The following is a 21,907-nucleotide window of genomic DNA, read 5'->3' on the forward strand; positions in this document are numbered from 1 at the left end:
ATTCATTAATATTTTCGACTTTTAAATTTCTCGTTTTTAGTTTTCTGTATCAACTTTTCGTTTTTTCGGTTCGCCGATTTTCAATTTTCGATTCTCCACTTTTTCATTTTGCAATTTTTCGGTTTTTCAATTTTCCGATTTTTCATTTTTTCGAATCAAAAAATGGAAAAAGTGCAAATTTGTGAAATTGAAAAACCAAAAGTGAAAAAACGAAGAAGTACAAAACGAAAAATCCTGAAAAGTCAACACGGATTCATACATTACAAGTGAAGGAGTCTTACTTTGTAAATATAAACACAACATTTATTACTGTATTTTGGCAAATAACATACCCTTTGAGAAAACAGGGGGTGGGTGGGCGGGGCTAGTACTTGCTAAGATAAGACTGATTTTGCCTCTATTAATCTTGCAAAAACTTGTTAAATTTAAAAAGTGTTAAATTGCAAATTTCCATGCTAACGAGTCGAATTCCTAAATCTGATAGGGTGTTTATTTTTTATGTTTCATTCTACATCAAGAGGGAGGAAAGTTCTGTTAAAACAACTTTCGACCAATTTTTTGATTTTGCGATTTATCGATTTTTATAAATTTTATATTTTCCAATTTTTCAATTTTTCGATGTTTTGATTTTCCGATTTCTAGGATTTTCAATTTTTCAGCTTTTCAGCTTTTCTATTGATAGATCTTCCAATTTTTCAATGTTCAATTGTTCGATTTTTCAATTTTTCGAGATTTCAGTGTTTCAGTTTTTCGATTCTTCAATTTTGCGATTTTTTGATTTCTTGGTTTTCCAAATTTCTCAATTTTTCAATTCTGCGATTTTTAATAATATTTCAACATTCCAATTTTTCTCTCGATATTTAAATTTTTCAATTTTTCGACTGTTCAATTTCCCGATTTTTCGATTTTTTGACTCTTCAATTCAAATTTTTTAGATTTGTCCCCCCTTTTCTCAGAGGATGTCATTTGCCAAATTAGTCTTAACTTAGCAAGGACTAGCCCCGCCCACCCGCTCTCAATTTTCTTAGAGGGTATGGCATTTGTCAAAATCAGTTTTATCTTAGAAAGTATTAGCCCCGCCCACCCACCCTCTCTTTTCTTGGAGGCTGTGTCATCTGCCAAAATTCGTCTTATCTCAGCAAATACTAGCATTTTCGTAAATCACATATCCCTTGAGAAAATAGGGGGTGGGTGGGCGGGGCTAGTACTTGCTGAGATAAGACTTGTTTTGGCAAATGACATATCCTTTAAGAAAATTTAAAAGGTGTTAAATTCCTAAATCTGATTGGGTGTTTATTTTTTATTTCATTCTACTTCAGGAGCGACGGAAGTTCTGTCGAAACAACTTCGACCAATTTTTTTTATTTTTCAAATTTCGTTTCGGTCTTTTATTCTCTTTATTTCAACAATTTTTCAATTTTTTGATGTTCCGTTTATATAATTTTTTGTTTTTTCAGTGATGCCTTTCTTCAATTTTTCGATTTGCAGTTTTCAATGTTTATTTTTTTTTGTTTCTTCAATTCTACGATATGCAACTCTTCCTGTTTTCGTTTTTATATTTTACAGTTTTTCAATTTTCCAACTTTTGATTTTTCATTTTTTATTTCTTGAATTTTTCGATATGCAATTTTCAGTTTTTTATTGTCTGTATTTTTTCAAATTTTCGATTTTTAATGTTTCCATTTTTTATTTTTCAATTTCTCGATATTTAATATTTCATTTTTTCGATATTTTAATGCTGCAGTTTTTCGACTTAAAATGTCGACAATTTTTCTATTTTACAATTTTTGGGTTATCCAATGTTTCGCTTTAGTGTTTGTTTAACCAATTTTTCGACTCATTAATATTGACTTTTAAATTTCTCGTTTTTAGTTTTCTGTAACAACTTTTCGTTTTTTCGGTTCTTCGATTTTCAATTTTCGATTCTCCACCTTATTGATTTTTCATTTTTTCGAATCAAAAAATGGAAAAAGTGCAAAACTGTGAAATTGAAAAACCAAAAGTGAATAAACGAAGAAGTACAAAACGAAAAATCCTGAAAAACCCTGAAAACTCAACACGGATTCATACACGTGAAGGAGTCTTGCTTTGTAAAAATAAAAACAAAATTTACTACGATTAACGAAATTTCGGTTAGCATTTTACCATCTGCATGATATTCCTAATATACATATCAAATCTGACAACAATCGGTCCAGTAGTTTCGTAATTATCTGATTAATAAAAATTTGGACAGACAGCCAAACGGAAATGGGAAGCTTACGCTCTGGAAGGAAAGCGAGACCACTGTTATACACCGACATTCTTTCAACGAACTTGTCCATATTCCACTTAAAAAATAACGTCATAGCCACTCCCCGGGGTTCTCGGAACGAGCGAAACGTGCTGAATTGCACATCCAATATTTCTAATTCTGCGAAATTCATCCGGATCTTTCTAAGATCGACTGATTCACTTATAATTCAATGAAAGTTTTGGAAATTTAAACTTGATTATAGTGTATGTACTATGTAGTTCCCCTGAAATTCTAGTAAAACTGCGATTCATTTAGTTCTTTGAGAATTACTTCGTGATTTTTTGGAATTGACGAAGCTGGGGAATTCCATGGTGCTATATGTTGCTTTAGAAACCAAACAGTACAAACCTAAAATCCACTCAGACAGCAACCGTCACGGAAAATAAACCTCTAACCCGATGCTGATAAATAATAATCAACAAGGTAAACGTGACCAGGTCGCACCGAACCCGGAGAAAACCCCGAAAACTCCCAACCATGGCCAAGACCAAACAAAACATCTGCCCGCCATTTAAAAATAGCGCCCATCCGCGCGACAATCGGCGCACTCCGATTCCTATTCTGTTATTCTCAGCTCCGTCGAGTGACTTTGAGGATCGCCGGGCGATTGAACCTCGTCCCGTCTGTTATTGTCGGGGACGTTACCCTCGGCTCGGTCTCAGCCTGGGGGCTCGTCTGCCCGACCGCGACCGTGAACGTATACACTATCCATACGCGTCAGGCCGACCCCGCGCCGCGCCGCCGCAGCTCAGCCTCCATACTGTAAACACACTGCCCCCACACCGAGTACACGCGACCGGTTAAAAATAGCCATCGCAATATCGTCTTATTAACAGAGAGCGGGCGCTGGACGGGCCTGCGAGCGACTCCTCGGCCCGGGAACTTTCCCGTGTCGCAGTTAATCGGGAAAAAGTCGCGGCCGGAATTTAGTGCGCAACTCTCGGCCCGGAACTGCTCCCTAAGCATTTTACGAGCGCGGCCGACGCGGACTTTTACTTTAGAATTAGTTACGTCCACATTATTTAATAACCGTCGCAGGCGGCGTGTACGGGTACCAGATTTAATTTACCGGCGGCGTTAAGCCATAAAATTATCCTCGAGTGACCTCTCTGTTTTATTGCCTTTGCTGGGGTTGCACTCGGAACACCTGTTTAATTTGTCGGGCGGTCTACGAGATTTATGTTTTACGGTAACGTCGAATGGGACATGTCATTAGTGACGACGGAGGGCCGACCAAGAAACTTTTTCATGTTACACAGTATTATAATAGGAAATTTTCTCCGAGCGCATTCTTCGTATCGGAATGCTATTAAGATGCAGATGTGGGTACCAGCAGAAGGGTTTTTCTTGATGGTGGGGGCAAACACCCCTCGACGACGCAACAACGCACGTTTTAAAAACATCCACTAATTACAAGCCACTCTTATCGAAAAAAGTGGATTCTCGTTCCGTCTCGCTCTATTAATGAGACAGAGATACAGCGTTTCCGTTCGATTTAATTGCCGCTAATATCTACACGGTGTTTTCATGAAATACTGTCAGCACGACGACGTGTTCATCGGAGCAGGAAACTCTGCGTGCAACGTTCGTCGTTTTATAATTAAATTTGTCGGGACTTCCGTACGACTACCTTGTTTTTGGCGTAACTATAGATGATATCGGATGGCGGTATAATAATTTCGAGCAAGACGGAGTTATTACGCATATCGAGTGTTCTGTCATGACTGTGACCCTTTTCATGCCGCCTGCTGGTTGACGAACTTTGAGAACTTTGACCTTTGTATCCTGTTTCCTCTTGGTCGCCATCTATACATGTAAATTGTTGGTAATGTATTCGGTCGAACGCGAAACGTAGATCAATTTTTATGGATTTTGGGTTTTTGGTTATCTACACACTTCAAAATTTCCCAAATGAAGCAACGGCGCCTCCGCTCGAAATTAGAATGCAGAAGTACTCCACCACCGCGCTAAAAACAATGAATCGCGATGTACATTCCGATCACGTCTTTTGCAACCGTCCTTTCAATGAGATAAGAAGTGAGTGAACTCGACATGTTTTGGCCGGCAATTATAAAAATATCGATGTCGCGTTTTCGGCATACACCGTTCGTATTTATTTAGTTACTAGCTAAAGTCAATATCTGGAACACCACTTCGTATGTTTATTTTCCTCGTCGTGTTTATTCGCAATGTATAATAAACAGTGCAATTATATGTCAGCAACCGAAAGATAATACAACAACATGGATTAAGTAACAACTAGCAGCGAAACTAATTAAAGTGTACGCACCACATAAAACCCACTTTCCTTGCTGGTAGATAAGCTAGTTGATGCGATGGTACCATTCATAATTTGATAATGTAGTTCCTTTTGTGTTACGATGCCCTACTTTGTGCTATTGTTTGTTGAATTATGGATGTTTAAACATTTATTGTGTAACCTATGTGAAACTATCAAGGATCTTGGATGGGTTTTAAATGGGTCTCTGTAAAACTGGGCGGAACAGCTGGAAATTCGTTCATTGCTTGGCATTTAATTTAAATATTACGGCGTGGAATGATGTGGTGTGGTGGCGATGGAACGAATAAATGACCATAAATCTTCATAATGGTAACAATAATAGAAGATGACGGTGTGAGAGTTAAGTTATTAAAAGTTAGCCTTCCGCTGATGGAATGGAAGAATTTCGGGACGGAATATCAGAAGCCTTTCGGAAAAATAGTGTGAGGCGTTCTTGATTTAATCAATAAAATAAATTGAGTCATTAATTTTTTTGCGTCACCCTGTATACGCAAATCGAAAAAACATTAACGCAAATGCAGTCATTTCAAAATTACTGAACGATAAAAAAAAAATTAGAATGAGAAACGATAGTGCAAACAAAACTCAGGCGGCAGCTCTTTATGCAGGTGGCTGACTGGCTGCAAGTCATAAATTACTGGAACGCCCGAAAGTGGCCAATTTTGCATTTTCCACAACCTCGAAATCATATGTGTCAACAAACAGTCGGTCGAATGATGGTCCAACATCACTAGCATATCTGCATAAACTGTAACTGCACAAGTACGGACATATGGAATATATTTACAGCACATTACCAACGGGAAAGGGGTATCTCGGCAATAAGCGTAGTGTTTAAAATGTTTATACATCGGAAGAATATCACGTAGACATTTGTTTGATTTGAATGAGTGTATCGCCTCAAAACAGATGACTAAAATTATTAATACAGTATAACGTCGATAATCCGATGTAATACTAATAAGTGTTGCCTTTAATTTAATCAATAAAATAAATTGACTTCATTAATTTTTTTGAGCCACCTCTTAAGCAAATCTAAAAAATATGAATGGAATGATAAATCACAAGTGCAAACTCATCATATTTTTTGCATTTATCATTCCAATCATATTTTTTGGATTTGCATATACAGAGTGACTCAAAAAAAAAATAATGAATGCGTCAATTTATTTTATTGATTTAATCAGGAATTACAGAACCGAATGCTTTGAAATCTTGGAGATGTTTTGAAGTTATTATAAGCATGATAAATTTTTTATCAAAATTTATTTGCTCATCCCCCTAAAAAAATTGATGACGTCACCCCTAAATTTTGCTGAATAAATCCTAGTAAAATGGAAAAAATATGATGAGAAAAAAAACACAATAGGCATGCAGTCGTCAAGTTTGCGACAGCGAGGGAAGTACTGTCTAAATTCTTTAGACCAATTTTTTAACTTTGATTTCTCGATTTTTTACGTTGTCGGTTTTTAAATTTTTTTATTTTTTGATGTTTCGATCTTTCAGTTTTTCGATATTCTAGTTTTGGGATTTTTCAATACATACATATTTCGTTTTTTCGACTTTCCGCCTTTTCGATTTCTCAATTTTTTATTTTTTCAATTTTTCAATTTTTTAACGTTTCAGTCTCACGATTTTTCAATTTTTCGTTTCTTCAATTGTTTGATATTTTATTTTTTCAATTTTTGTAATTCCTGATTTCGATTTTTCGACTTGTTGGTTTTAGATTTTTCGGCTTTCCAATTTTCCGATTTTTCATTTTCCGGTTTTCAAATTTTTGGACTTTCAGTTTTTCGATTTATCAATATTTCCATGTTTCCATTTTTCGATTGTTCAATTTTTTGATTTTTTTTGTATTGTAAATTTTTCAATTTTGGGTCATTTCGGTTTCTCAGTCTTTCGATTTTTCGTTTTCTCGATCTTCTGATGTTTCATTTCACGATTTTTTTCAGTTTTTCGATTTCTCAATTTATCAAGATTTCGATGCTTCAATTTTTTGATTTTTCGACTTTCGATTTCTGGATGTTCTATTTCTTTATACATATTTCAGTTTTTCGAATTTTTTGTACATATTTCAAATATTTCTTTCCTCAATTTTGGGCTATTTCGATTTTTCGAATTCCCGACTTTTCAATTTCTGGATGTTTCAGTTTTTTGATGTTTGGATTTTTCGAATTTTCTATATTAATTGAGTTTTCAGTGTTTTGATTTGAGTTTTTCGATTTTTCAATTTCTCAATTTCACGATTTTTTGGTGCGATTTCTTGACATCTGGAAGTTTCGATGTTAAGATTTTTCGAATTTTCAAATTTTATATTTCTAGATTTTTCAAGTTTTCAATTTTTCGATTTTCCAACATTTCAATTTTGAATTTTTCAATTTCTGCATTTTTCAGTATTTTAAGTTCTCGATTTTTTGTTTCGATTGACCGATTTCTCGATCTTTCGACTTTTGGGTTTTCGATTTTTCGGTACTTCGATTTTTCGATTTTTAAGTTTTTAGATTTCCCAGTTTCTCGATTTATCGATATTTTTTCGGATGTTTAAATTTTTCGAATGTTCAATTTCTCGATTTGGCAACTTTTGGGTTTTTTTGTTTTTTCAATTTCGGCCATTTGGATTTCTCAATTTTTCGATTATTCGATGTTTCAGTTTTTTGAAGTTTCGATTTTTTGATTTTACGTTTTTTCAATGTTTCGAGTTTCCAAGTTTTCGTTGTTTCAGTTTTTTAATTCTTCGATTTTTTCGGTTTTCGATTTTTCGACTTTTTCTTTTCAGTTTTTAAATTTTTGGATTTTTCAGTTTTTCGATATTTCTATTTTCAATTTTTCGAATTTTCTAAATGCTTGATTTTTCAGTTTTTTAATTTTTTATTTTTTCAATTGTTGATATTTTTGTGGTTTTTTCGATTCCACGATTTTTTGGTGCAATTTCTTGACATCTGGGATTTTCCATGTTAAAATTTTTCGAATAGTTTGATAGTTTTTCAATTCGTCGATTTTCTCGGTTTTCGATTTTTCGACTTTTCCTTTTCAATTTTTAAATTTTTCAATTTTTACTTCCCGAGCTTAAGCAAAGGAAGCATTGTAATCGAGTCCATCGGCCGATTCTCTACTTTTACGATTTCTCAATCGTTCATGACCCCTAGAAGACAAAGAAATAGGTCTGTCATTTCCGTCTGTCTGTCCGTTTGTCTGCCGTCCTGGATTTTTATTAGACAGATAATCTCCGAAAGTACTGGACCGATTGTTGTGAAATTTTGTACTTATATTAGGAATATCATGTAGATGATAAAACGATAACCAAAATTTGTCTAATCATCCCCACCACTAATGCGATGACGTCACTTCAAAATTGTACATAGTAAATGGGTTTTAAATTGTATAAAATAACATGGTCCTACACATGTAGTTTACAACTCCGAATTGAGTTTTCACCCGAAACGTCCAGATTTTTGGAGAAAAAAAGATCAAAATTATAAAACATTTTGAAATTTAATTTTGAATCTGCTAACCCGAATGCTTTGAAATGTTGCAGATGTTTTAAGGCTATAAAGAGCATCATAAATCTTTACAGACAGACGGACAGACATACGGAAATGGGAGACCTATTTCTTCGTCTTCTAGGGGTCATGAAAGATCGAGAAAACGTAAAAGTAGAGAGTCGGCCGACGGACTCGATTACAATACTTCCTTTGCTTACGCTCGGGAAGTAAAAATATTACTCCGTCACGTTAACCACGCTATATTTTTGAAATCAACACGTTGGGATCTATATCCCTGAATTTAATCAGACTTTTTCAAAAATGAAATTTCCCGTTATGTATTCGTATTACCTTTCTTATGCAAATTTCGACCTATTCTCGACGATTTTCGAAATTTAACTAAATATTTCCATGAAAATTTTGGGCCGCAGAAGTCACTTCTGACTTCATTTTTTCGATAACTTAAACCGTTTTTTCAGAATCGTCCATTGAAATTTTCAAAAACCTCAAAAAATTCGAATTTCACACCGAATTTTCCGAAAATATTGCTCCGTTACTATAAACATGCTATATTTTTGGAATCAGCACGTCGGGATATATCTCTGAATTTTTTCAGAATTTTTAGACAACTTTTTCAAAAATGAAATTTTACACTATGGTAGTACTTGCCAAATAACCTACCTTCTAAGAAAATAAAAGGCGGGTGGGCCAGGCTAGTATTTGCCAAAATAAGACTTATTTTGATAAATGACCTACTCTTCTAAGAAAAGGTACTAGCCCCGCCCACCCACCCTTTATTTTCTTGGAAAAGTAGGTCATCTGCCGAAATCAATCTTATGAGGGCAAGTATGAGACTGATTTTTGCAAATGACAGATCCTCTAACAAAATAAGGGTGGGTGGGCGGGGCTAGTACTTGTCAAGATAAGACTGATTTTGGCAGATGACCCACTCTTCTAAGAAAATAAAGGGTGGGTGGGCGGGGCGAATACTTGTCAAGATGAGACTGATTTTGGCAAATGACGTATCCTCTAAGAAAATAAGGGTGGGTGGGCGGGGCTAGTACTTGTCAAGATATGGCTGATTTTGGCAGATGACCCACTCTTCTAAGAAAATAAAGGGTGGGTGGGCGGGGCTAGTACTTGTCAAGATGAGACTGATTTTGGCAAATGACATATCCTCTAAGAAAATAAGGGTGGGTGGGCGGGGCTAGTACTTGTCAAGATAAGACTGATTTTGGCAGATGACCCACTCTTCTAAGAAAATAAAGGGTGGGTGGGCGGGGCTAGTACTTGTCAAGATGAGACTGATTTTGGCAAATGACATATCCTCTAAGAAAATAAGGGTGGGTGGGCGGGGCTAGCACTTGTCAAGATAAGACTGATTTTGGCAGATGACCCACTCTTCTAAGAAAATAAAGGGTGGGTGGGCGGGGCTAGTACCTGTCAAGATAAGATTGATTTTGGCAGATGACATATCCTCTAAGAAAATAAATAAAGTGTGCCGCTCGCTGGTTTAAACTATCGACAAGGCGGATTAAACAATAAACAAATATAGCAATAATACACAAAATCCAGATAAGATTCATAAACCACAAGTAGAGGACTGTATTATTTGATACAAAATCGGTAATGTTAATTATCCAATATAATTAGCGGACGTCATTGAATTATTGGTGGGGGTGATTAGCTAAACTTTGGTTAGAGTTTTACCATTTACATGCTATTCCTAATATACATACACCATTTTACAATCGGTCCAGTAGTGTCAAAGATTATCTGCCTAATAAATATCCGGGCTGAAGGCAGACCGACAGACGGAAACGGGAGACCTATCTCTTCGTACTCTATGGGTCATGAAATGTCGAGAAAACCTAAAAGTAGAGAGTCGTCCGACGGACTCGATAATAAAATCTGATTCGGATTTTACAGCCTGTAATCAGTGTCTAATCCACCTGATGGACCGATTTTACTTCAGATTTACTCCAAGATTTTTGTTTCAAAATCTCAAAAACCAAAATCTAACTCACCCCTCAGCTCAACATTTCAACAAGCAGCCGCAGCACCCGAAAGACAAATTATCCCTTGCAACACTCCACTAAACAAAACCCCCCATAAAACCCCGAAATACGTGTAATTTTTGCAGCGAATTATGGGCGAAAATCCCCATAAATAACTTTTATGTTTCCGTGACGTCACGATTTCACCTCTCATTATTCCGGAATAGGAAAGGCGTAAAATGCGACAATAATAACCCGAGAAAAAAAATCAAACAAATATGATCTGCGCCCATTAAAGCCATTAATTCCCCATTATTGTATCGATAAAAAGCGTCGGCTTATGTGATTGTCCGCTGGCGAGTGAAAGGGATGCACAAGACAACTTTCACGCTTTTGTTTATTTAAAATAATCGATAACAACATTCCGACGTCGGACGACGTAATTTTAGACTATACAGGGCGTTCCGTGGCTATTTTAGCGCGCTCTTCACTCTCGGTCGCCGAAATTGGCCTCACGTCGACGCGTTTATTTTTAAAAAGGGAAGAAATGTGGTCGACATAATAAAATCTTCATTATCTTTCTCGTCATATTTAAGGTCAACGAACCCCCGACGACTGCGAAACGCACGTTTCGTTATTACTATTATTACTTCGTAAGTCTATTATGTCGTTGAAGTCTAGTTGCTCGGTGGCTTTTTCGGTGTAATTTCGTATTTCGGACGCCATTTGCCGTACGGCGGCCATTACGTTTAACTGCGGATTAATATTTAATTAGCGTAAACTTTCAAATTTCCCTACGTAATGAGAAGAGGTATTTATGGGACGTGAAATGGCAGGTGATTTAGTTAAGTACAGAAATAAACAACTGGGTATTATTTGGAAATTATGGACGCTTTATATAGGGACTCTCGAATCAGAATGACGTAATAGCGACTTTATTTCACCCCTGTAAGAAAAGAACTGGTACGTCTTTGTTTTCGCTATTCAAACCTAATCCAATCTCTAGCAACAATGAGTTATGGGACCAGTTATTTCTTTGTTTAAATACACTGTTGCAAGTCAGATGTTATTTTTGGGCATCAGATTTTATAAAAATCAGACTCTTGTTCTGGTAAAAATTTAGCGACATATTATTTCTGTGTCGAGTTCAGATCTTATGTAATAGATCAGATTTCACTTTTCGTGCTCAAAACTCCCGACAATTTGGTTTTTCCTCGATTCAGACTCGGCATGCATCAATTTTTACATACAGATTTCTCGAGAAAAATCAAACAACTATCGTTAATAGCAGCTTTCAATTTAAACGCTCACAATAAACGAAAACAAAACAACCACATAAACGCTGTACGACTTTCTAAGTTCGGCTGATGAGCACAAAAACATCTGATCCCTCGTGAATAAAATCTGCCTCGAACCCGAACGGTGATGTATCGAATTCGGCCGATCCGACTTCGGCTCGACCCATTTAAACCGATTTGAAATTCAATTTTCGCCCATCGAAGCGGCGTCCGCCGTGGGACTCGGCGATGGGCGACTCGTTAAATTTTTAATGGTTTCTATGGCGACGACGTTTCGAAACGAAATGCAAAAACGCGAGCTCCTCAACGTCCGTTTCACCTCCGGCCACGGTCGTCTGGTCTAGCCAATAGCACCGATTTCTTTTTTCTCTTCCCCGTATTATTTCTTCTCTATTCGGAGCGGTTTCTCTTTCTCGCCGTCAACGGCGACCATCGGCTCCTTTTCACCGCGTATACCTGTTTTTAGGTGATTGGACGACCTCCAGATTGTTGACTTCCATACATCAGCTGTTGTCTGTGTATGTTTTTTGTGGTCGGGTAACGCTCGAGATGGTTCGCGAGACGGTCGCCGCTGGTCGGTTTTTCTGGACTTTTCGAATGATGGGTTTGGAAGATGGGGGGAGTTTTCGAATTGGTGAAGACGATTGATTTTTGCGAAAGCGATTATTGCTCATTGTTTTGGTTCCCACGCGCCGATTCTCCACCTGCACGACGGAAAAACATAAATGGGAACAGTTGCGCACTTTTATTTTGATCTCATCTCGGGTTATTTAAATTCTTGGTTTCGTTGCTCGTGTCTAGCTAGCTTCGTACTCAAGGTTCTGAAGACGCCATCTTTGGTAACGTTGAGATGAAGAAATTGGAAAGTTTGACTTGCTTTAAAAAATCCGAAGGCTCTTCTGCATCGGTACTTTCGTCAATTTTCCCATTTTCTAGTTTCAATGGCCGATTATCTGATCAGATTTTACCAGGGTTCACTTTCCAGTGCAGAATTTATCAGAACTAAAATATCGCAAGTAGCAGATTCCAATTCTGAAATTGTCAAGTCAGGTCAGTCAGGTCAGGTAAGTCAGGTCATGTCAAGTCAGGTCAGGTCAGTCAGGTCATGTCAAGTCAGGTTAATCAGGTTATCGCAATCAAAATCTATCTCCTCTCTCTGCCCAAATTTATTATTTCTTATTTATCTCCAAATTTTCTTCAATACATCCCATCCAAAATGTGGACAATATTTTGAGTTTTGAAAGTAAATTTTTTTAAATTTCAGTTGACGATTCTAGAAAAATGGTAGCAATTTTCGAAGAAATGGAGCCGAAATTAACTTCTGGGGGTCAAAATTGCCAAAAATGTCTATAGTTAAGTTTCGAAGATGTTTGAAAAATGATCAAAAATTTCACTGTGGCGGCGTATTGAAAAATTCAGTTTTTGAAAAAGTAGCCAAAAATTCCAGAAAAAATTCTAAGATGTACATAAAGGTTTTATTGTTCCAGGGCAAGATTTTTGAAACACTCGGTTCGAAAAGCAAATTTTTAAATGATTTTTAAAATTTCAAAAGGTTTTTAAAATTACGTTTTTGAAAAAATATCCCAAAAATCTACAAAGAATTCTGGGATATTTGACCTCGACGTACTGATTTGAAAAATGTAGCGTGTTTATGATCCTACAATACGATGCCTCAAACATATGAACTTTGTAATTAAGCTTCGCCCCCCGATTTCATAACGAATAAAAATTCATCACAATTGAGATTGAGCTAGGTGAGTGGGGATATATTTTTTTAATACATATGTGTAGTTTTCTTTCAACAACGTGATACTTAAAACATTTTTCACGTGGTTATTTCTTTTCGAGAAATATAAACTTTGCATCTAAGCTACGCCCTCCTGTCTCACGACCAATAAAAAAATCAGTCACAATTGAGATGGGGTGGGTGTGTGGGGCTTATCCTTTGACTTTTTTCTCGTAATATACAGTCTTTTAATAAAATATTATTAAATGGTCAATTTGAGGTAAGAATTATGTCCAGCTGCCTCACCAGTGTTGCCATATTAACCGATTTACGTTACAAATTAACTTAAAAGTCAAGTTGTGAATCTTAAAATTTTTATTTTTATAGTTTTTTTTCTTCTTCTTTCGATCTCCTTTTGCTTTTGAGAGATTTATGATCCCAGACCAAAATTTTCGAATTATTCGATTTGAACGTCAAATTTTTTAAAAATCCTAAAATTTCCAACATTACATTTAGCGATTCTGGAAAAGTGGTACGATTTTTCGACGAAACGAAGCCCAAAATAACCTCTGGGGATCAAGATCATGTTAAGTCAGGTCACGTCAAGTCAGGTCAGTCAGGTTATCGTAATCAAAATCTCTTCTCTCTCTACCCAAATTTATCGCGTTATCCCCAAATTTTCTTCTATACATCCCATCCAAAACATTTTGAGTCCATTGTTGTGGTTTATCAATGAATTCATATTTTTTGACTTCATTCAGATTAGCGCCAAATTGTTTTTATATTTTTGTTTTGAAAGTCAAATTTTTTAATTTTCTGTTAACAATTCCAGAAAAATGGTAGCAATTTTCGAAGAAATGAAGCCGCAATTAACTTCTGGGGGTCTAAATTTACAAAAAATGTCTGTAAATTTTCGAACATGTTTGAAAAACGTTCAAACATTTCGCTATGGAGGCGTATTGAAAAATTCAATTTTTGGAAGTCTCCAAAAAGTCCACAAAAAATTCTAAGACGTACATCTCAATGCGCTAATTCGAAAAAATTATAAAGATTTTATTGTTCCAAAGCAAGACTTTAAGCATTCGGTTTGAATACCAATTTTTTAATAATTCTAAAAATTGCCAGATTTCAATTGGTGATTCTGAAAAAAATGATAGGAATTTTAGAAAAAATGAAGCACAAAATAATTTCTAGGGCTTGAATGCTACAAAAAAATGTCTTTAGCTCATTTTCGAAGGTGGCCAAAAAATGATCAAAAGTTTCATAACATAAGGTATTGTAAAATTGAGCTTTTGTAAAAATTTCCTAAAAATTCTGGGATATTTGACCTCGACGTACTGATTTGAAAAATGTAGCGTGTTTATGATCCTACAATACGATCATGCCTCAAACATATGAACTTTGCATTTAAGCTCCGCCCCCCGATTTCATAACGAATAAAAATTCATCACAATTGAGATCGAACTAGGTGAGTGGGGATTTTTTTTTAATACATATGTGAAGTTTTCTTTCAACAACGTGATACTTAAAACATGTTTCACATGGTAATTTCTTTTCTAGAAATATAAACTTTACATCTAAGCTACGCCCTCCTGTCTCACGACCAATAAAAAATTAGTCACAATTGAGATGGGGCGGGTGGGTGGGGCTTATCCTTTAACTTTCTTCTCGTAATATACATAATCTTCTTTCAACAATAAAATACTTAAAATATTATTAAATGGTCAATTGCGGTAAGAATTATGTCCAGCTGCCTCACCAGTGACCCATATTAACCGATTACGCTACAAATTAACGTAAAAGTCAAGTTGTGATTCTTAAAATTTTTATTTTTGTAGTTTTTTTTTTCTTCTTCTTTCGATCTCCTTTTGCTTTTGAGAGATTTATGATCCCAGACCAAAATTTTCGAATTATTCGATTTGAACGTCAAATTTTTAAAAAATCCTAAAATTTCCAACATTACATTTGGCGATTCTGTAAAAGTGGTACGATTTTTCGACGAAACAAAACCCAAAATAACCTCTGGGGATCAAGATCATGTTAAGTCAGGTCATGTCAAGTCAGGTCAGTCAGGTTCTAGTAATCAAAATCTCTTCTCTCTCTACCCAAATTTATCGCGTTATTTCCAAATTTTTTTCTATACAACCCATCCAAAATGTAGCAAACATTTTGAGTCCATTGTTGTGGTTTATCAATGGATTCATATTTTTTTACTTTATACAGATTAGCGCCAATTTTTTTTTATATTTTTGTTTTGAAAGTCAAATTGTTTAATTTTCTGTTAACAATTCCATAAAAATGGTAGCAATTTTCGAAGAAATGAAGCCGCAATTAACTTCTGGGGGTCTAAATCTACAAAAAATGTCTTTGGTAAATTTTCGAAAATGTTTGAAAAACGATCAAAAATTTCGCTATGGAGGCGTATTGAAAAATTCAATTTTTGGAAGTCTTCAAAAAATCCACGTGTATATTTTCATACAAAATGTATATTCCCTTTGAGAAAAGTAAAATCTGCATTTATTTATTTATTAACTATTGAAAAAATATTTCAGTGAATCTTTACCGAATTTTTAATTATTTTCAAATGTATAGTGTGTTTCATTGAACAGCTACACACTAAAGCTGTATTGTTTCAATGAAACATCCTATATATTTTTATATTTTAGCAGCCCTTATAAAAACAGGGAAAACCCTCGTTTATCCTGAGCTATTGAGAAAACATTTTGGCCAAGTTTCATAGAATTGAAAATTATTTTCAAATATACAGTGTGTTTCATTTAACAGCTACACACCGTGATTTTTTTTTTTCAATGTAACACCCTATATATTTTTACAGATTTTTATTCTTCGTGAAAAAAGGAAAATTCGTATTTATCGTGAGCTTTTGAAAAAATTGGTCGAAAGTTGTTTCAACAGAACTTCCCTCGCTTCTGAGGTAGAATAAAAAAAATAAATAAACACCCAATCAGATTTAGGAATTTAACTGGTTACTACGAAAATTTACAATTTAAAACCTTTTAAATTTAGCAAGTTTTTACAAGATTAATAGAGCCAAAGTCAGTCTTATCTTAGCAAGTACTAGCCCCGCCCACCCGCCCCCTATTTTCTCAGAGGATGTCATTTGCAAAGTAAATCCTATCTTAACAAGTACTAGCCCCGCCCCCTATTTTCTCAGAGGATATGTCATTTGCCAAAATAAATCTTATTTTAACAAATACTGGCCGTTCATCTGCCCTCTATTTTCTTAAAAGTATGTCATTTGCCAAAATGCTAGTATTTGCCACGATAAGACTGATTTTGGCAAATGCCATACCCTCTAAGAAAATACAGGGCGGGTGGTCGGGGCTAGTCCTTTCAAAGACAAAACTAATTTTGGCAACTGACACATCCTTTGAGAAAATAGGAGGTGGGTGGGCGGGGCTAATACTTGTCAAGATAAAACTGATTTTGGCAAATGACATATCCTCTGAACAAATAGGAGGCAAATTTAAAAAATATGAATGCAATCTTAAATCACAAGTAAAAACTCATCTAAAAAATTGTAAGACGTACATCTCAATGTGCTAATTCGAAAAATTATAAAGGTTTTATTGTTTCAAAGCAAGACTTACCAAATTTTTTAGTAATTCTAAAAAATGCCAGATTTCAATTGGTGATTCTGGAAAAAATGATAGGAGTTTTAGAAGAAATGAAGCATAAAATAACTTCTAGGGCTTGAATTCTACAAAAAGTGTCTTTGGCTTATTTTCGAAGGTGGCCGAAAAATGATCAAAAGTTTCATAAATAAGGTATTGAAAAATTGAGTTTTTTTATTTAAACAATTTTCTTCAGAAATGACTCAAAATCATCTAACTTAGAATATATATGTATGAAAACATTACAAAATAACTAGATTTAAGTGAGGTAATCGTCGCAATCGCATAATAAAATCTGATGTTCAATTCCGCAAAACCTCTTAGAAAAACGTTCAAAAAAAGCCAACAATCTCCGGGGCGACAAAGCGCCCCCGCCGCAATCCCCTTAAATAAAAATTGCGCAAATTGGATAACACACAACTCAAAAGACAACCTGATCCTACAAAGGCATCAAAAGCGTTCAATGCCTCCTCCAACAATATTCGTCTTCTTCCCAATTTCACTCGAACTCAACAATCACAAACTCCTAATTAAATAAACCTAATCCACAGCCCGTACAAGTAAATAAAAGCAAATATATAATTAATCAATATAATGGCACATACCGTTTCATTACCGAACCAATTTCTGAGTTGTTTACTCCAACTTCCAATTTAATTATGGGCCTATAAATAACTCTCATCTGACGATGAGAAAACGGTAAAAGAGCAGAAACTTGGGCCGGCGAGTCACTGCTCGGGTGACTCACACTTCACAAAAAGGAGGATGTTAGGCAAAAAGTAAGTTAATGAGACGCCTTGACCGGAAACTCGTGGAAGTCTTTCAGCGTTTCCGGAAGTGGAAAACAACCGCAGGTTTTTCGAAGCTGAGCTTCGACGTGGATAAAATCCAAAGCCAGGCGGGACTTTCACGATTTCGGCCGAAATGCCCGCAGTTTTTTAACGAAAACCTCCCCCACGCTCGATTAATCTCCTCAAAAATAAATCGAACGTTTAAAACTCTTTGAAATAATTCAATTAGAATCGAGTTCTTTCAATCCCGGCGCTTTTAATCGCGAAATTTAATAATTCATGGGCCGGAATAGGGCTCCGTTTCGGTGTACGTCTGTTTTTATCTTCGTAAAAAGCGTTATCGCTGCTCCAATATCATCTCAATGTCATAGATCGAGTAAACACTACAGCGATAAAGAATTATCTACAAAGATTAGCTAGTAAATTAAACACAATTATTTTTCTTTACCACCGAATCTTGAAAACAGTCCAATTTTACAGACACCCATAACACAAACAATGCGATTTTACGACGGGTTCGGGGTTGACGGAGCCGTTTCAGTTCTTTGGCATTGTCTACGTCGCTAATTCGTACTCGCGAAAATTCGAGACAGAAAAAGGACACTTTTTGGACACATATATTGCGACCGTTTTGTTCGACGCATACACCGGACATTTCCGATTTCGTTGTTCGGTTAGTTCGAAACGACATACGGTAAAAGCCAGGTTTAATGACAAGTTGTACGTATACACCTTGTGGCCATAAATTATCCGACAGCTGCTCGCCCGCTATCTAATCTCTAGCAGACGGAATACAAGTGTTTGAATTTTTTTTCCCAAGATTACGGTCTAGGGGGCAGAAGCGACTCGTCCCAAAAAACGTATTCCCATCATTAAGCGAATCGATGTGCCGCTGATGATTATGTCGATATCTCGTTAACCCACAAGAAAATGTAAGTTTCATTAAGGCACCGCCATTACTTCTCATTAATTTATTATTAATTTAGGTCATCTGTATCTAAATGAGTGTATTTTAAAAATGTAGACGGGTCTGAAAGTTCACAAACAACTTCCAGCTGTTAATAATATTCGAAATGATGTTGAAATTCACGTTTTAAAAATAATTCTACTCGGAGCAGGGTCCGACTTGAAAACTGCCGCGTTCCGTTTATTGGTTGTAAAAAATTACTTCAATTTACACTTTATTATTTAAATTAATAGGGACTTTACACTTCCTGCTTCGAATAAATGGACCCAAGAACAGTTTTTAAGCTTAATAGTTGTTATGATCGGTAAAAGCCAGGTTTAACAACAAGTTCAGGAAATATGTAAAAAGAAAAAAAGGAGATTTTTGACACACCAAGGGCGCTAGGAGAAAAACAGTTAAAAATACAACTTCACTCTTAAAAATCGATTTGTCAGTTATGTTAATGGCATTAACTGTACTAACTTTTGATGTCACGTGCTTGTCACTTGAACACGACATAATAATAAAGGAAATACCAAAAATTTTAGTGTGACTTTGCTTTTGCTATATACCAACGAAGGAGATGGTGCCTGGGGAATAAAAAAAAACGTTCGGTACATTACTATTTGATTAGTGATCGCGAGGTGTCGTCCACCGACTTATTAAAGAAAGAAATTTAGAATAACGGTATCAACCACAAAACGACGACATCAACATCTGTACGCCAAACAAAGAAAAACTTGATATCGTCCTCAAAGCCAAAGAAGTCGTTTTTCCCCCCGGTCCGCTCCCTCGCCCCCCGTGTACCTGCAGCACATGTGCACCACCTCCATCTTTGGTCTCCCGCGAACAAAGAACAAAGAACGCCCCTCGAACTCACCATCCGCCGCCTTCCTGCCGCCACCCCACAGGTTGCCCGCCCCCGCCGAGGGCTTCTTCCACCCCCGCCAGTTGTTGCACACGCTCTCCGGCTCCGAGCTCCAGCTGCACAGCGAGTCCTCCTCGAACCGGTCCGAGTCCTCGAAACTGAACCTGTCCCCTTCCTCCCACTCCAGCATCGCGGCCGCGACATCGCCGCCACCGCCGCCGCCGCCGGGGAGGTTTCCGGCCGCCGCCAGCTTCGACAGGGGTCGGAGTCGTCGGGAACGATACACTCAGAACATCACAACACGCGCGCTGCACTGCACCGCCGAGACGACGTCCACACTATGGCATCAAGGGTGTCCAGAGCCGTCTCGCGACCTCCCCCATCAACGACAACAACAAATATGGCGAGCGGATTGCGCTCCGACTGGCCCCTGGCTGCCTGCGAGTGCTCTGCTCACGTCCTGCGGCTACGCACGAATGAAGGGGGCGACGGTGGCGCTATCTGGACCCTGGGGATTTTCAGCCGGAACGGACGGTAGAGGGGTTGGCAGCGCTGCGGCGCCCGCTGGATCTCAGCGAAGTCGACACGATTGCCGGCAAGGGGGCTGCAAGGGCCACCGAAAGTAAATCTGAGAGACAAACGACTCGACAGTGCTGACTGGCGAAGTGTCAGATAGTGGATAACGTTTTTGTACAGGTCTCTAGACTCAAATGTCATTACTGTCATCTGTGCTTTAGGGACGTGGAAGGGGAGAACGGAAAGCATTATTGACCATAGGCGCCGACACCAATAGGGATTCTGGTAACAACTCGTACTTCGTTACAAAACACATTTTCTCATTTTGTCTGAATAAACTCAACGTACAGGAGTATTAAATAACTAGAGATAAATTTTTATTGGTTATAAACAAGGCACTAAAACCCCAAAAATTCCCAACAAAAAAATGTCAAACCACAAGTATGGATTAATGCGACTGATTTAAGCACAAACCTAAAATGGTAATCGAGAAAGTAACGAAATTACGACCCTAAAAGACACCGTTCTTGTTGCAGCAATTTGTCGAAAATCTGATTTTGAGGTTAGGTAAAATCCATAAGCCATAATATTGATAAATTTATTACTTAATAAATTAAAAATATCAATTACCGTCTTTCAGGGGGCACAAATTTGCAAGACCAGTTACAAACAATTTGTTATTGTAAAGCTACAAGTTGTAAATTCAGTCCGTGCTACACTTCTCCAAAATTCATGTGTCCTGTACTCTGCGCATGCTCCCGGGCCTGCAATTGTCCATTTAAATAAATATTACAATTCATACACTTTAACGTGAATTTATTAACATCGGTAAACTGTCGGCTGGCGTTCGCCTCTCGAGCCAGTTCTTCCGCTTGCCTTAAAACCTTCTCATCATCCGTAGGAAAAATGGTCTGGATGTTATTTCCCTAAAACAAAAATTCGCACTAAATTTTGCTGCAAAATCAGCCAACAATGGGCAATAATGTCATACGTGAGTCTTTTTTTTAATTCGTTGCAAAAAGTACTCACGTCAGCTGACTCCAAGAATAACGGGTCGTAGTGAATTCCATCAAACAACAGGAAAATCCTCAATGTATAATGCTGGTCCTCCCCGAACCTGTTAATAATAGCGTTAATAGTGTCCACCACGGCGATCTCGAACCCGTAATGGTTCGAGAGGATCGCCAACTCAATCGCGCCCCCCCATGACTTGTCGTCCTGGATCCACGTGCAATACTCATCGTTGGGTTTCCCCAAAATAGCCTCTGAGAAAGTCTCCGGATCATTGGCCACAGTCTGCGCGATCACTTGCCGCATGTACGGCGCCGCGGTCCCGCTGTCGTCGATCTTCCCGTTCAAAGCGAAGTATATGCTGCCGAAAAGGCACGAGTTGTCGGCCGGGACCACTTTCTTCATCAGTATACCCGAGGAGTTGGCACCAAAGTCGCTAATGTGGGATTTGTACGTGACTTCTTTGGGGGGCGGCGCTTTCTCCTCCAGGATTAGCGTGTCGCCGGATTTGATCCCGCTTTTGCTGAGGGATAGACTATCTTGGGTTAGGTCCAGTGGCTTGGGAGGGTAACCTGACAGGATGTGTAGGCGGTCTCGAGGAATCTTCGAGATGGACGAGAGTTGCGTTTTGAGGTCCTTGACGGTGTGCTCCGGTGTGAGATTCCTGAGGACTTCTTGGCCAGCTTTGGTTTTGATTCTTAGGGCGAAAGACATTTTGGTTTTGACGTAGTAAAAAAGGCGGACGACAAGGGGCTAGAGAAGCATTCGCACGAAATTCACACTTGTGCGGTGTTAACACAACGTGACAAAGGGTTTTTGTTGCTTTTCGGACTTAAAAAATCATTGCAAGGTCAATGATCTTGATCTAACCTCAAAACAAAGAGTGCCTTTATAGGGACTTTTACTTTTCTAATATTATGGAAACTCAGCGCAAAAAAGTCGTTTCTAACGCAGTCATCTAGACTTTTGTTACAACAATAAGGAAATTTGAACTATTTTTGCTGAAATTTGTAATTAATCATTTACCAAGAAGATTTAT

At 37.2% G+C, this 21,907-nt stretch overlaps 2 protein-coding genes across 3 annotated transcripts in view; both read right to left on the reverse strand.

The window, feature by feature from the left end:
- Dora (Dorado) overlaps positions 1–20,029 on the reverse strand; it is a 35,307-nt gene extending 15,278 nt beyond the window's left edge. The window contains exon 1 of the mRNA XM_064051058.1: positions 19,354–20,029. Coding sequence (XP_063907128.1) covers positions 19,354–19,531 — 178 coding nt within the window. The 5' untranslated portion in view covers positions 19,532–20,029. The remainder of the gene's footprint in view (positions 1–19,353) is intronic.
- Positions 20,030–20,441: 412 nt separating this feature from the next.
- Positions 20,442–21,901, reverse strand: LOC135125439 (ubiquitin thioesterase Otu1). Of its 2 annotated transcripts, XM_064051065.1 has the most exons (3): positions 20,887–21,901; positions 20,682–20,783; positions 20,442–20,621 (listed from the first exon to the last, which is right to left on the reverse strand). In XM_064051065.1, exons 1-3 carry the CDS (start codon positions 21,580–21,582, stop codon positions 20,571–20,573), a joined length of 849 nt encoding a protein of 282 aa, XP_063907135.1. In that variant the 5' UTR covers positions 21,583–21,901; the 3' UTR covers positions 20,442–20,570. The 2 variants fall into 2 exon arrangements, with proteins under 2 accessions (XP_063907135.1, XP_063907134.1); XM_064051064.1 differs by having other exon boundaries at positions 20,442–20,783.
- Positions 21,902–21,907: the final 6 nt, after the last annotated feature.

Source organism: Zophobas morio, unplaced genomic scaffold (genome assembly GCF_036711695.1).
Source record: "Zophobas morio isolate AGI-343-1 ecotype UQ-CSIRO unplaced genomic scaffold, CSIRO_AGI_Zmor_V1 ptg000008l, whole genome shotgun sequence".
In the NCBI taxonomy this organism is placed as follows: Eukaryota; Metazoa; Arthropoda; class Insecta; order Coleoptera; family Tenebrionidae; genus Zophobas; species Zophobas morio.